Source organism: Rhinolophus ferrumequinum, chromosome 15, assembly GCF_004115265.2.
Source record: "Rhinolophus ferrumequinum isolate MPI-CBG mRhiFer1 chromosome 15, mRhiFer1_v1.p, whole genome shotgun sequence".
Classification (NCBI taxonomy): domain Eukaryota; kingdom Metazoa; phylum Chordata; class Mammalia; order Chiroptera; family Rhinolophidae; genus Rhinolophus; species Rhinolophus ferrumequinum.
The window spans coordinates 39,332,962-39,348,854 of NC_046298.1; the positions used below are offsets into that span (position 1 = coordinate 39,332,962).

Genomic DNA, 15,893 nt, shown 5'->3' on the forward strand with positions numbered 1-15,893 from the left:
GAGGCGCAGCCTTTACAGATTGGTCGGTAGCCCGGAGCGCCGCAGAAGGCAGGAGGCCTTGCAGGGGGTGGGCGGGGTTTTCTTGACGAGGCGGGAACCCAAGTGCCGTTTTGATTGGCAAATTTCTGGGCCGAGCTTTGATTGGTAAGATCGGGGCGAGACTTAATCTGATTGGTCAACGTAACGAGTTTACGTGCAGTGGTTGGGTCGCAGAAAGACAGGCGGAACCAGAAGAGGAAGCTTCGTGGTCGGCGCTCAGAAACGTAGCAGGCACCCCTTGCTGGAGCTGCGGCTCTGTTGGTGAGTGATTTCGGGCGCAGGTAGCCATCGGCATCGGGTGAGCGGAGCGCTTGGCGCCTGGGTGTTCCTGAGCCTTGTGTAGGGAAACTATTTTCCCGCCGCAAAGCCGCCCCTCCTTAACTGGCTTTTACATCTGGGTTCTTTATCCTGGGCCGGCTTTGAGCTCATGGGCCAATGGGAATCGCCGGTCAGGACGCTCCGTCTATTGAATCGCGTAGAGCATCCTGGGACTCGTAGTAAACCTCGAGGTTTCCCTCACCACGCGCGGGGGACACGCGGTATACTGCTTAACAAAGCGAGTGCTCTCCTCTTGCCTTCTCCCGGCCTTACCTGACCTCGTCCTGGAAGGAAGATCCGTTAAGATCTAAGCAGTCCGTTAAGTCCGCTTTGGGACAAGAGATTTGGAGAAACTCAGGGTTGAAGTTCTGTTTTTCCTTCTTTTTCAGCCCTACCTCAGCACCTTACTCCATGGCAGTTCCCGAGACCCGCCCCAACCACACTATTTATATCAATAACCTCAATGAGAAGATCAAGAAGGATGGTGAGTTCTTGAGGGAGTCCAGACTCCATGCTGTCCGTTATAAGCCGGCTATTTCTTTTCCACAGCGTTCTCCAGGGCAAAATGTTGACACATCGGCCTTTGCACGTGCTGCTTGCTCTGGCTTTAATACTCTCCCAGTTCATTTTACGCTCTACTCATTAACCTAGTCACTGTTGCTCATCCTTTAGGGTTTTAGCTCACAAGAGCCCTCCTCCTGGAAGGCTTCTCTATCTGCTACCCCCTCAGGTGCCTGCCTCTACCATCCTACGGGCCCTGGATGTCCCACCTTAACCCCTGACCACCCCCTCAAGCCTTGATTGCCTGGGCTGTCATGGGGCTCTCTCCACTGGCCTGTGAGCTCCATGAGGGCAAGAACTGGAGTTGGCTTGGTCACTGTTGTGTTTTCAGTGATCAGCCAGCAGTGAAAATGAAATAAATAATGATGACTAACAAACACTATATGAGGCGCTGATATATAAATCTTGATTACATTTAATGTTCACAACAACCCTGCAGGTAGGAGCTAATCCATTTCTCAGATTAGGGAACTGTAACTTGCCCAAGGTCACACAGCAAATATAAAAGTGGTTGAGGTCACCAGTGTGGAATTCTGCTTCACTTAATTCTTAACATCAGACATAACTTTTTTATTTTCTTCAACAAGTTACCACTTTTATTGAACCTCATTTTCTATATTTGAAAACCATAATGCCTTCTTTGCATGGATGTTACAGGGATTAAATTAGCTAAGCGTTCATGCAGTGCTTTTCATGGTACCTAGCAATTAGTAAGGGCTGGTTAAATGTTAGCTCTGATGATTACTTCAGGAACATTGTGGGGAGAACCAAAGGAGATTGATAGGATTAAATTTGAGGTTACCAGTAAAATTGCTGTTGAAAACAAAATAAACTGTGTAAGTTACCCATATGCTTTTAGAGCATGGTGCTCAGGCAATATCCTGTGGTGCTGGGGATACACTGATGACTGCAACAGTCCTGGTCCTGCTTTTATGGAGCCACAAATCCTGTGGGGATGAGAGACCTGCTAGCAGACAGTGATAGCCCAGAGTAGCTAGGGCCATGATTGGGGAAGCACAGGGCTGGGATTGGGCACTGAGAAAGAGGCTTTCATTGAGTTTCATAAAAAAGATATTTTAGAAAAGCTTTCCAGGTAGAGGAAGCAGTACAGTTGACCCTTGAAGAACGCAGGGATTAGGGGTGCCGACCATGCAGTCGAAAATCCATGTATAACCTAAGTCGGCCCTCTGCATACACAGATTACTAACTGTGGATCAAAAATAGTATTTATTTTATAAGGATGAGAGAGAAGAATGTTCCTAACCTGAACCAGCATGTACAGGTGTCTAGGGACAAAAGAGCCTAGGGCATTCTGAGAACTACAGATAGTTGTGTGTGCGCCTGTGACTCAAGGAGAAGTTTCCAGTGAGCCGTGCACTGATGGCTCATGGGATTCTGTGGGCAGGGTGAGGCGTTGGACTTCATCCTGAGGGTGTGGGAAGCCAGGCAAGGAACTCAGTTAATTGTGAAAGAGCTTCCCAGCTTTGGAGGGAGTGGGCCAGAGTCCAGGGGAATGACTGAGACCCAAACTGGATTCAAGGGGATGAAGCATGGAAACAAAACCCGGAAATATCATCAGGAGAATTTTGGCTAATTGCTTTAAAACACTTCTGCTTTCTCTCTACTCTCCCCACTCCCCCACGCATTTTCTTCCCTTTCCTATCTACTATCTTTTTCCTATTTACTATCTTTTTCATCAGGCATTTTCATCTCAGATACCTTCTTTGCATAAGATTGGTACCCTGTTCCAGCTGTCAAGTGAAGCGGTTTGCTAGTGAGGTGTGGTGATACTGGTTTCAAATGGGCTTGCGTCCCAACTCTACAGGATCTTCCCAGAATCCTTGGGATACTCCTAGGCCAGTGACAAATCCTCTGAGACCCTGTTTCCATAGTAGTAAAAAAGGGACAGTTGTAGTTGTTCCCTCATGGGGTGGTTGTGAGCATTTGGTGACTTTTCCTTAAAACGCTTGCGTAATGGTATCTATTCATGCAAATGTTTTTGGAGAAGTAAGTAGGGTATGAGGAGAGGGGAGAGTGACAGGAGGGGGCATTTCTTTAGACCGGGTGGTCAGGGCAGGCCACTTAGGTGGCAACATTTCTGCTGAGACCTGGGTGACTAAAAGGAGGCAGCCATGTACACAGGAGAAAGGTGTGCCTGGCAGAGGGAGTAGCCAGTGTGAAGGTCCTAAGGCAGAATTGGTGTGACGGGCCTGAGAGAGGGGAGGCCATTGTGGCTGGAGGTGAGGGTGTGAGGTGGCGTGTGGGGAGAGATTAGGTTGCAGAAGTCTGCCAGGGCCACATCGCATAGCCTGGTGTCAAAGTGCTAGCGCCAAGGAAAGAAACGCTCACCTTTCTGGAGCATTTGCAACGTGCCCTTTGTATGTGACTCATGCTCCGCATACAGTCACCTTGTGGGGTAGGAATTGTTACTGTTGACGTCTTACAGAGGCATGCTCACCACCACTTGAGTGGTTCTTGGCTGCTACTGTTATTTCTGGCTTTTGAGGGATTTCTGACCCACGGCATTCTGGGTACCTGTCAGTTGGCAGCACTTCTGGGCTGCACTTCCCTCTGAAAAAGGGAGTGAAAGACTCAGGACATGGTACCAAGGCCTCTGGTCACCCGTGGGTCTTTCCTTCTCTTACTGCAGAGCTGAAGAAGTCGCTGTACGCCATCTTCTCCCAGTTTGGCCAGATCTTGGATATCCTGGTGTCACGGAGCCTGAAGATGAGGGGCCAGGCCTTTGTCATCTTCAAGGAAGTCAGCAGCGCCACCAATGCCTTGCGCTCCATGCAGGGTTTCCCCTTCTACGACAAACCCATGGTGAGCACTGGGGGTGTGGAAGGAGTATGCGAAGTGCTATCGGAGACGGGATGGGACTGGACCTCCTGTTACCTGTGGTCCAATTCCGTGAGGACAGGAGTTTCTCGTGCTGTTACTCAGCATTCATTGTTCGCTGTACTGGAGTGTGGGGACACACAGTGACCAAGGGAGCCCCCAGCCCTGCCCTCCCAGACCCACAGTGTTGTGAGAGACAAGCCTGTCATCAGATGGTGACGACCCAGAGGGTTTAGGGCTGGGATGGGGGAAGGCACAGAACAGGGCACGCTTAGGGGAGGCACCTCAACCAGGCTCAGGTTTCAAGGAAGGTTTTCTGGATGAGGTGAGACTTGAAGGAGAAGAGTTAGCTGGGGAGGAGAGGGAGAAAGAGTGTTGGGCAGAAAAGGACCATGTGGACTAAGGCCTGGAGATAACCAAGTATGTATGTAATTGAGAAAGTGAGACACGTTCATTTGGCTGGAGTGAAGGGTGGGAGGTGAGGGCATGGCCTGGAGAGCATGTCCAAAGTCAGGCTAAGAGGCTTAAGTTTGTCCTGAAAGTGGAATTGACTCCAAGGCTCTGGGGAGCCATGGGAGGGTTTAGGGAGATGCCTGTGGCGCTTGGATAGAGTGGATTGGAGGGGGAAGATTGGGTCCAGTTTTGAAGGAGAGGCTGGGTCAGGCTCCCAGGTGGAAGGAGTTGGGATGGGAGGACGGAGGGTGGGTTGCAGATGTTCACAAGGCCAAGTGCATGGCCCAGGCGGCTGTATAGTCTGGGAGGTAAGGAGTGACTTCAGGTCCCTGCCCTGAGCTGCAATTCCTGTCATATCACTGGCAGACATCTCTGGTTCTTTGGGCCTTTTCCCTTGTCCCTTAGTTGGTTTTCAACTTTGACCTGGTTGAAACATGTTCCCCGAACCAGTTTCCTTGGGGAGGTGACAGCAAGTATCAGTGTCTGCAGGTCCCAGGCAGGTGATCTCCGTAGAGGAGGCAGGTCGAGTGGAGGACAGTGGGCCCTAGGGCAGCAGAGGGGCCTGAAACCTTCTCATCTCTGTTGCTTTGACTCTTGTCTGTTGTCACCTCTGGGTCTGCGAGCCCAGAGTTGTCACATCCAGTTACCTTTCTGGAGCAGCCAGGAATTAGCTTTTGAGGTATCAAAACCATCAATCTTTTTGTGTTGACGCTCCTGTGGAGATAGAGCCAGGAGTGCAGTTTCCAGGCTCTCGGCCTCATGTGGAAAGGTGCTGGCTCAGGTAGTAAATGGCCATCAACTGTGATTGGATGGCCATCAGCTATGGCTAGTTGGCCGTCAGCTATAACCAGTGGGCCCTTGGCCACTAATATAACTGCTGTGGCTACGCTCGCAGAAAATGGGAGGCTAGCAAGAAGATGGTGGCTGAGCTAACAAGAGCTGATTGCAGCTAGCAAGTGGGGTTGGTTGGCAGAGACAAGTGGAAGGCGGGTTGTGGATCGTGTGGCTCCTGCTTCCTGTGTTTCCAACCCAGCCGCCAGTGAGAATATAGTGGTATGACTCCCCTATCTGTAGCTCTGAGGGTGTTCCTTTTTGGCCTCGCCATATCCTGGGTTCTAATGCGGGGAGCGGGAGCTGAGACCCCGCCTGTCACCCTGCATGACCCCTCCTCTCCCGCTTTTCTTCCAAAATCACTGGACCATATCAAGCACTCAAGCATGTGTGAGTTTTGTCAGGGAGTCCTGTCAGCTCTGCCTTCAAAACACCCACCTGCTGCCTACTTCTCACTCCTCCCTTGCCACCAACCTGGTCCTGGTCTTGTCAGTACTGTGGCCGCGGCCTGCCTGCCAGTCTCCATGCTTTGACCCCTGCTCCCCACAGGCTGTTCCCCGTATCACGGACACAGTGCTCCTTGTGAGACACTCCGCTGTTTACAACATTCCATAGCTCCTGGCTTTCCCAGGGAAAGATGACGTCCTCCTTGTGGTCCCCGTTGCCTCTGACCTTGTCTCCTCCCTCCTCACCCACATGGGCCTCCTGCTGTTCCTTGAACACACCATGCACACCTTAGCTCTTTGATGGCTGTTCCCTTTGCTAGAACGCACTTTCCCAAAATGTCCCGGAAGGCTGCCTCTCGCCCTCCCTCTGTATCTACACCAGTGTCACTTCACTGAGGCCATTTCTGGCCACCCTATCGGAAAATTTCAATTCTTAATACATTTTTTAATCGTTATCTTCTCTTCCCCACTGAAGAAGCTCCATGAGTGCAGGGCTTTTGTGTGGTTGCTCTTTGCTATCCCCTCAGAGCAAGTAGAGGTTTCTTAAACAGCTGAGTGAATGAGATTTCGCTTGGGGGGCTGAGTGCCATTCTAAATGCATGTGACTGGAATACTCCTCACCTGGCCTTGTTACCTGGGGCTTTCACCTTTGGCCTGATGCTCGGAATTGTTCCCATCCTCCCTTCAAAATCTCAACATCCCATTAATTGAGGACTAACTACCATGTTTCCCCGAAAATAAGACCTAGCAGGACCATCAGCTCTAATGCGTCTTTTGGAGCAAAAATTAATATAAGACCTGGTAGTATAGTAAAATAAGACCGGGTCTTATATAATATATAATATAATATAACATAATACGATATAATATAATACTGCGTATAATATAATACCTAGTCTAATATAATATAATATAATATAATATGATATATAATATAATACCGGGTCTAATATAATACAATACCCGGTCTCATATAATATAATACCGGGTCTCATTAATTTTTGCTTCAAAAGACGCATTAGAGCCGTTGGTCTGGCTAGGTCTTATTTTTGGGGAAACACGGTAGGTGTCAGGTACTGTTCGGAGCACTTTAATTCACGTAGTCATCAGTTATTTTTTGAAGTGGGAAGTACCACATTCCATTTTACAGATGAGGACGTTGAGGCCTAGTGATTTCTATAACGTTACTTACCGAGCTCCTGGTAAGGTCTGCTTTTGTACCTAGGTGATTTGGCTCCGAAGTCCATTCTTAACCCTTCTGCTCTTATTGGCAGCGTATCCAGTACGCCAAGACTGACTCGGATATCATTGCTAAGATGAAGGGCACCTTCGTGGAGCGGGACCGCAAGCGAGAGAAGAGGAAGCCCAAGAGCCAGGAGACCCCAGCTGCCAAGAAGGCCGTGCAGGGCGGGGCCGCTGCCCCAGTGGTTGGGGCTGTCCCAGGGCCTGTCCCAGTAAGCCAGGGCATCTCATCACCAGGCTTCCTCTGCCACATGGTCTGGCTGGGAGGGCAGGGTGGAGAAGGGTCTCTGCTTGGGGATTCAGACTCCCCCTCCCATTTCCTTATACAGATTGTGTGCCTGTCTCTGGACGATCGTATCTCCACTCAGAAATGCCTGTCCCTACCCGCCAGACTCTTCCCTTAGGATCTTTCTTTGTGTCTCAGTCTGTTGGTTTCTTTCCTTGACCTGGATTTTGCTGTCTGTGTAGAAAATCCAGAGGGAGCTACTCACCAACAGTTAGGATTAATAAGTGAATTTAATTTAGCAAGGTTCCCACACATAAGGTCAATATGGAAAAAGTCAGGTCTATTTCTATATGCTGGTCACACACAAGCAGACTTCAAACTGAAAAATAGCTCCGAGAAGTCAATTCAGCAAAAAGTGTGCAAAACCCACCTCCCACCCCCTCACTGAAATCACAGAATACTGCTGAGAGAAATCGGTGATGGTCTCACCAAATGGGTGAAATGTCTCTCGACTTTTCAGATGTCAATTCTTTCCAGATTGATCTGAGAGTCAACACAGTTCCAATCAAAATTCCAACAGGAATTTTGGGGGACACTGTCAGCCTGTTTATAAATGTGGAAAGGCTAAGCAACACAGGTGAGACTAAAGGGCCTGCTGTAATGGTCAAGATGGTGTGGTATTTGGCATAAGGATAGGAAGATGGACCAGAGGGGCAGAATAGTCCAGAAACAGTTAGGAATGATGAAGCTACTGCTGCAGTTCACTAGAGAAAGGATGTTTTTTCCTAGTAAATGATGCTGGACCAATTGGATATTCATAAGGGAAAAAATTAGCTCTACCTTGATTATATATAAGTTAATTTGAGATGACTCATAGACCTGAATGTGACAGCTAAAACAATACAGTTTCTAGAAGAAAACAGGAAAATGTCTTTATGACCTTGGTGAGGGCATGAAAAGTGGGAACATCCTGTTTTCTAAACAGGATACAGAAAGCACGAAGTATGAAAGAAAAGATGGATGAATTGAACCCATTCCTTAGTTCTCTGAATCTGCATGTGGGCTTTTCTGGTGGGTTACACTGTTTTGTCCTACTTCCACTGGTCCTAACTCACACTTGCTCTGGCGTCAGCGATGGTGTCTGGATTACTGTCCAGCTTCCCCACTCTTACCCTAAACCCTCTTCTGCACCCAGATTTCTGTGTACCTTTGATTCGTCAAGTGTGATTCCAGCTCCAGCAGCCCTGCCCCCTCAGTGCACGTGTGTGTGCCATCGAGCTGTCTTTCTTCTCACTGCCTCCCCTCCCATTTCATTTTGCTCCTGTCCTGTTCATTCTGCCTTCCACTGTTTCTTTTTTCTCTGTAGGTCTCTGGGTCTGTTTCATTCTTTTGTTTTTCTTTAAAGTTTATTTTTATAAGCAAAAGTACAGCATGCTCATTATAGCGTTTATTTCCATCCCTTTTAGTTAACAATGGTCAATGCTTTGAAATTTTTTCCAGTCTTTCTTCCTACTCAAATATCTACAAATAAAGTGAGGTCACAGTAACTAATTTTTATAAATTAAGAAAAAATTTTTCTAACTTTCTGATTTGATGCCTCCCTCGATTTTGGGTCTGTTTGGTTGGCTTCATCGATCTCACTTGGGTTCCTTTGTCTCTCTGAGTACCCTTTTCACCTTTTTCCAAGTCTGGGTTTTTCTCCCTGTCTCTAGCCCTCTGGGTTTCCTCTAACAACTTTTTCTCCTCTGTGCCTCCTGCTGACGCCGAAAGCACGTCTCCTCCCCCCTGCTGGCCGCCCAGCTCAGTCCCGCCCTCCCTGTCTGCAGGGCATGCCACCGATGACGCAGGCGCCCCGCATCATGCACCACATGCCAGGCCAGCCTCCCTACATGCCGCCCCCTGGCATGATCCCGCCGCCAGGACTCGCACCCGGCCAGATCCCACCAGGGGCCATGCCACCACAGCAGCTTATGCCGGGCCAGATGCCACCTGCCCAGCCTGTAAGTGTCTAGTCGTGGGGTCTCATATAAATAGAACACCAGAATCCAAGGGGACTGGTGGGGGCGCTGTTTTAGGTTGGGTGGTCTGGGCAGGCCTCCTTGAGGAGGTTGGAGGATGAGAAAGGATGAGGATGAGGCCCTGGGACAGCGAGGGACTGGCACGTTTGTGGGAGAAGCTTTGGAAGGTGAGGGTGAGGCTGGAGCTGCAGCCAGCACCTCGATTCTTTCAGTGACCTGCTGAGGACTTGCTTCTGGATACAGCAGCGCCTTCTTGTGGCTCACAGTCTAGAGGGGGCAAAGCGGGTAGATAGGCAGCAACACAGGCTGTCAGGTGAAAGCTAGAAAGGATTCAAGCAGGGCTGGGGTGGAGAGCAGTAGGGCAGCAGATCACCAACTACACTCATGGGCTCTTGTCTCTTCCCTGCAGCTTTCGGAAAACCCACCAAATCACATCTTGTTCCTCACCAACTTGCCGGAGGAGACCAACGAGCTCATGCTGTCCATGCTTTTCAACCAGTAAGTGGGGACTGTGGCTGGGTGGAGCCGGAGGGTGATAGCTGGAGATGGGCCTCAGAATTCTGTTGGCGGAGGCCTGCGCCTTAGGCCCGTTCTTAGGCTTTGCAGGTGGGCAGCCATCGACGGCGTAAAGGGTAGAGTAGAGACTGAAGCCAGGCCCATGGCCCATGGGGGGGTGGCGATGACAAGGTGGGAGGTCAGTGCCCAGGGCGCATAGTCCGTTTTCCACCTTTGTGAGGTTTGGGGAGGCTCTGGGCCTCATCTTTCTGGTCTATAAATTGGAAAAATGCGAGGTGTGTGTAAAATAAGAGAGAGGCATCATTGAACACTGGCCAGACGGGCAAAAATCAGCATGCGGAAACAGCGAGCATGGGAGGTAGGGAGGTTTGAGCCCTTGTGCCCTGCTAATGGGACGTGGCAGCCATCATGCAGGGTAACTGTTCACTATATAGTGACATTAGGAGCTGTGCGCTCACCTGGTGGCTCTGCTTCTGATTGTCCTAAAGAAAATCTTAACACGCGTCCCAAGGCAGTGTAGCTGGGACGTTCTTCCCAGTGGTCATGATGGGAAGTTGGAGGTGGCCTGGGTGAAGCGGAGGGGTCAGACGCGGTGCTCACCGTGGTGGGCTGTGCACACTTAGAAGGAACAGCGTGCTATGGGGATGGTTAGTAGTGCCGAGAGGAAATTTTGAAAAACTGGATAAAACAGAAAAACAGTACCACGTGTATACCACGTCTACAAAACCTTACATATTTTGTAAGCATACTGATGGAAAAAAGGATGTCCAGTCAACACAAGGAAGGAAGTAGGTTATGAGAAGAGGGAAATGAAAGAAACAGCAGATCCTAAAAGTCAGGGTAGTCGTTACTTCTGGAGTGGAAGTGGGTGGGTTATGATTGGGGAAAGAGGTGGTGGGAGGGCCGTGTTCTGTTTTTTGCTCTAGGTAATGGTTGCATGGCTGTTCATGGTAAAATTCCTCATTAAATAATATGTTTACGTTGTACGCACTGGTTTATAGTAGGGTTTTTCAACTCAGCGCTATGTACCTTTTGGTCTCGGTAACTCTTTGTTGGGGCCATCCTCCGCATTGTAGGATATTTAGCAACATCCTGGCATCTGCCCACCAGACGCCAGAATGTTAGAGGGAAATGCCATCTCTGGATCCCTGAGGCCTGCCCTCTTCTCTCAGGTTCCCTGGCTTCAAGGAGGTCCGGCTGGTCCCTGGGCGGCATGACATTGCCTTTGTGGAGTTTGACAATGAGGTGCAGGCAGGAGCTGCCCGCGACGCCCTGCAGGGCTTCAAGATCACGCAGAACAACGCCATGAAGATCTCCTTTGCCAAGAAGTAGCGCCTTTCCCCCTCCTGTCCCTGCCCCCTGTTTGGGAGTCTCCCCTCTTCCCTTTGGCCCAGCCCCCTGAAGGTAAGTCCCCCTCGGGGGCCTTCTTGGAGCTGTGTGTTTGAGTGAGTGGTCACACAGCATTGTACCCAGAGTCTGTCCCAGACATTGCACCTGGCGCTGTTAGGCTGGAATTAAAGTGTTTTTTTGATGTTGGGTTTTTCACAACCATTTGTCGTTTTTATTTTTCATGTCCTTCGTGGTTCCCTTCTCTGCACATCAGAATAGCCTGAATTTTTGGACCTGTCAGTATGTGGAATTTGCAACTTTGGCAAAACAAAGACTATTACTACAAAGACTGTAGTAATATTGTCCAAGCTGAAGTCACCTGTACTACTTTTGCAGATTTCTATTTTTGTCTTAGTCAGCATTCAGTGCAGGGAATTGAAATGCAGGCTGCCATGTGCGGTTGGGCATGTTTTGTACTGCACAAGGGTGCCACCTTTAATGGCACACAATTCCCTTTGTAGACTTGGATGTTTATTCTACTAATTTTCTAACATGAAATAGTGTTAAGGAAGAGATTTTTCTTCTCCTTTTTCTAATCTTCACAAAAATGTCTTCTGTTGTAGCGACAGCCCTACAGCAACCACTCTAGGTACTTCAGGAAGAAAAAGAAGGCAATTGGGTACTCACGAAATCCTTGGAAGGATAGTGGGAATGGCAGTCTGGGTTTGAGACACTTGAGTTCAAGTTTGTAACCCCTGTTGAGCTGCAATCTAGAATACAGTAACTTGTCACTGCTGCTAACGAGGCCCAAAATGACTTTGTCCTACATGGGAAGCTACTGACCAGACACTGATACAGGAGGGTGGCCACTTCTAACACAGCTGACCTCCCTTGCTAGCCAGCCCGAAGCCTCGCAGGTGGCTGAACCAAATTCTCCAATGCCCCAGCTGTAGGGGGGAGTATGGGAAATGTAGTTTCTGGCTGGACAGTCATGTTCCCAGTTGAAGCTGTGGCTAAGGGGAGATCAAATAGGGGACTTTCCCTAGCTGTCTGTTACACACCTGATCTGGAAAATTTTTAATTGACTCAAAAAAATGCATTGCTTAAGACCCTTCCTCATACCATATACAAGGTCTGACAATTAAATTCGCAAACCTGTTTGCAATGATGTTGCTAACCTTTTTTGATATCAGAGGGATCGTTTATTATGAATTTATACCAACTGGACAAACAGTTAACCAAGTTTACTATTTGGAAGTGCTGAAAAGGCTGCGTGAAAAAGTTAAATGACCTGAACTTTTGGCCAACAATTTGTGGCTCTTGCGTCACGACAATGCACCCGCTCACAGGGCACTGTCTGTGAGGGAGTTTTTAGCCAGTCAACAAATAACTGGATTGGAACACTCTCCCTACTCACCTGATCTGGCCCCAATGACTTCTTTCTTTACCTGAAGATAAAGGAAATATTGAAAGGAAGATATTTTGATGATATTCAGGACATCAAGGATAATATGATGACAGCTCTGATGGCCATTCCAGAAAGAGTTCCAAAATTGCTTTGAAGGGTGGACTAGGCACTGGCGTTGGTGCATAGCTTCCCAAGGGGAGTACTTGGAAGGTGACTGTAGTGATATTTAGCAATGAGGTATGTAGCACTTTTTCTAGGATGAGTTCACGACTTAATTGTCAGACCTCATAGATGGGAAAATGAGATCCTTTGTGAGAAGTAGAAAATTAACCACAAAAATAAACGTAGTAAGACGTAATATTACATTCTCTCGATATTTTTTCCTGCCAAGGCTCTAAGTCCAAGCCTGCTCCTGCTCTGCTCTTTTCATTAAAGAACATCAGTGACGAGATGAGACTCATAGCACGAAATGCAGATTTTCTCCCTGTAGGAGCTGAATGGAAGGAGAAAGCAATTGCTAGTGTCACTGAAAGACTACGTTATTGCAGATGGCAAGTGGAAACGTCTTGCCCACCACACTGGCAACCACAGGTTCTGTGGTCAGCAGATCCTGGTCTCTCTGTCTGCCTGGGGGACTCCCTAGTTGTTCCCCACCTACTCGGAGAGTCATTTTCTTCCAATGTAAAGAGGAATCTCTGTGTTAATACTGTGTATTGTTTGTACTCGCTACTCCCCCAACACATCTCCACTGCCAGGCACCTAGCAGCAACTCAGTCAATTCAGCAGATACTTGCTGAATACACCTATTATGTGCTAAATACTGTTCTTGGCATAGGATATACAGTGGTGAAAAAAACAGACCAGCTAATTTCCAATACTGTCTTCTGATACAAGCAAAATACGTTGTGGAGTGTTGAGGGGCAGGGCTGGGAAACAATAACTGGGTGACCCAGGAAAGCCCCTTGGAGGAGGCGGCATTTGAGTAGGGCTGTTGGATGCTCCAATTGTACATGGTGCTGGGTGTTGGGCTCAGTCTTTGCCCCTGATGAATTCTTCCCCACTCCAAGCCTGTGTGTGTTCATCCTCTTCCCCCCTAAATAAAGCTGGGACTTGCCATCCCAGAGGTGAGCATGCCTGGGGAAAGGTGGAGACTCAGAATGATTTCAGTAAGTGTGTCTCTGAAGCACAGTTTTAGAGGCAAGACTTGAATTCAGATCCTCCACGTTCTCATTCTGACCTTGGGCAACTGAACTCCAAGCTCAGAGTGGGCCCCGCAACGAAATCTATCCCCTCCACTTCCGGGCTCTGTAACCTTAGACGAGTTCCTTAAGGCTCTGTGCTTTCCATTTCTATGTAACATGGGGTTATGATAGCCCCTCTTGAGGTGATGCAGAGTATCCATTTGAGTAATAAGAATACATAAATGATAAAAATGATTAATGCTCTATAAATGATAGCTTTTATTATCCCTATTTTACAGATTAGGAAGGTGAGGCACAAAGAGGAGAAATAGCTTAGCCCAAGTCACTCAAAAAGTGACTGGTAAGGATAGTCGTGACGGCGTTGCCTAGCTTAAGGCCCCATGTAATACTTAGTACTTGAGAGCTGGGGCTATTCCTGGCAATCAAAGGGCTGTCTGTTCTGCCCCTCAGCACAGGAAATTCCAAGGTGGGTTTACTTGCTGGCTCCTCTGGTTCTGTCCCTGGAGGGGTAGCGGAGGGGCCCAGGTACCCAAGCAGACTCAAGAGAAGATGGAATTGAATTTCTCAACCTGCCTGTCTGGGCCTCTGTTGAGGGGGTAGCTGTCACTTGAAGTGGCCTGGGCTGCTTTGGGTCTAGCTGGGCATTTCCTGGGGCGGGCAGCCCCTCACCCTATTCTTGAAATGGTTCTGGCTGGGTTGCAGCCTCTGGGTGGTGTGGATGAAATTTGGGACTGTTAGGGCGGGGACAAAACCGAGAACACAGGTTTCCTTGTACTGCTGGAGAGAGGGAGGGCAGAGGAAATTGGAGATCCCACTCCCCGCTTGGTCACTCTCCTCATAGTCCATAATGGCTTGGTCCCGGGTGTTGCTTGGTGTCATCATCTTGCTGTCTACCTTCCCAGGACCTAGTGTCGGGGGCCGCCCCATGCCCAAGCTGGCTGACCGGAAGCTGTGTGCTGATGAGGAATGCAGCCGTAAGAGTTGGGGTGGGGTGCGGAGATTGGGGCTTGGTTGCCTGCCTGTGTGGAGAGTACTGTCATTCCCTTCTATTCCTTCCCCAGACCCCATCTCCATGGCTGTGGCCCTTCAGGACTACGTGGCCCCTGACTGCCGTTTCCTGACAATACACAGGGGCCAAGTCGTGTATGTCTTCTCCAAGCTGAAGGGCCGAGGGCGGCTCTTCTGGGGAGGCAGTGTGAGTTTTGGGTGAACAGAAGAAGAAAGGGTATGGGGTGGGAGTTCATCCTAATTTTCCATTTAAAGAGAAAATTTGAGGGGATGAACTGAAATAGATTTGGGGGGGGCGGCTATTGTGATCTATTTTTACTTTGTTTAGCACTTCTGTGGTACCAATTTCTGTTCGAGACACTGAAGACACAACAGCAAATAATCCCTTTTATTCTAATGGAAGGAGACAAGCCATATAGTATCAGCAAATAGGTGCTGCTTTGAGAATTAAGCGTGACTGGGTGACTACATCAGGGAGGGCACCAGGTAACTAAGCTGCGATCCGAATGACCAGGATGGAGCTAGCATGTGGAGATCAGGAAGAGCTAGTGCAAAGGTCTTCAGCAGGCACAAACTTGCTATCTTCCCATATCCCGGCCTTTAACCCCTCCTCAGGTTCAGGGAGATTACTATGGAGACCTGGCTGCTCGCCTGGGCTATTTCCCGAGTAGCATCGTGCGTGAGGACCAGACTCTGAAACCTGGCAAAATTGATGTGAAGACCGATGTGAGTTTCTTGGGGGCTTACAGGGCTCTGGAGGGAAGACCCTTGGGTTGTGATGATGGGCAAAGATGATCCTACCCTTCACTCCCCAGCAGCTTAGCTGTTTTCGAGTACATTGAGATAAGTTCCCTGCATCGGTTTGTTTCATCTGCGAAATGGGGAGCGGTTTCTGTGCCCCAGTCCAGCTGAGAGGTACAATGATTAGAAGGCTCTAGGCTATTTTGTATAGTACTTGAGTGGCCAAACTTGGCCCCTGCGGCTATAGCCTTTGCTAAAACCACTAGATCTTTTGAGGTGTGACCTCTGGTTTTGTCCCCACTGTTTCCCTTTTCTCTTTTCCAGAAATGGGATTTCTACTGCCAGTGACCGCAGCCTACTGCTATCCCTGCTGTTTTTTTTTCTCCCCGGCTTTACGCAAATACATCAGCCAAGTGCAAACTGCGGGTCTCTGTGGTCTTTGTGGTGGGGAACTATAAAGGACATGGGTCCCCAGTTTCCTGAATGTAGCCAATCAACCCACCGACTGCGGCAACGTCATTGGTTGCTAGGCAGGGTTTCACCGACCAAAAGTCCTTTGCTCTAAACTGGGTACCGGAGGTGGGCTCCTAATCTTAGCTATCACACACAAGAAAATGAGAAGAAGGAATAATCTAAACAGCCCAATTAGGGGACTGTAACGTCCTCTAGACCAATGGGAGCGAGTGGAACTATTGGTAATGGGTCAGTGGGATCATG

General features: G+C 48.9%; 2 protein-coding genes across 2 annotated transcripts; both read left to right on the plus strand.

Moving 5' to 3' along the window:
* The first annotated feature begins 144 nt into the window (after positions 1–144).
* Positions 145–11,036, plus strand: SNRPA (small nuclear ribonucleoprotein polypeptide A). The gene is made up of 7 exons (XM_033128758.1): positions 145–300; positions 747–841; positions 3,569–3,741; positions 6,761–6,940; positions 8,781–8,954; positions 9,382–9,470; positions 10,661–11,036. The coding sequence occupies exons 2-7, from the start codon at positions 769–771 to the stop codon at positions 10,818–10,820; spliced, it is 849 nt and encodes a 282-aa protein (XP_032984649.1). The 5' UTR covers positions 145–300; positions 747–768; the 3' UTR covers positions 10,821–11,036.
* A 1,366-nt stretch (positions 11,037–12,402) lies between these two features.
* On the plus strand, positions 12,403–15,596 carry MIA (MIA SH3 domain containing). The gene is made up of 4 exons (XM_033128784.1): positions 12,403–14,401; positions 14,489–14,622; positions 15,051–15,161; positions 15,501–15,596. The coding sequence occupies exons 1-4, from the start codon at positions 14,275–14,277 to the stop codon at positions 15,522–15,524; spliced, it is 396 nt and encodes a 131-aa protein (XP_032984675.1). The 5' UTR covers positions 12,403–14,274; the 3' UTR covers positions 15,525–15,596.
* Positions 15,597–15,893: the final 297 nt, after the last annotated feature.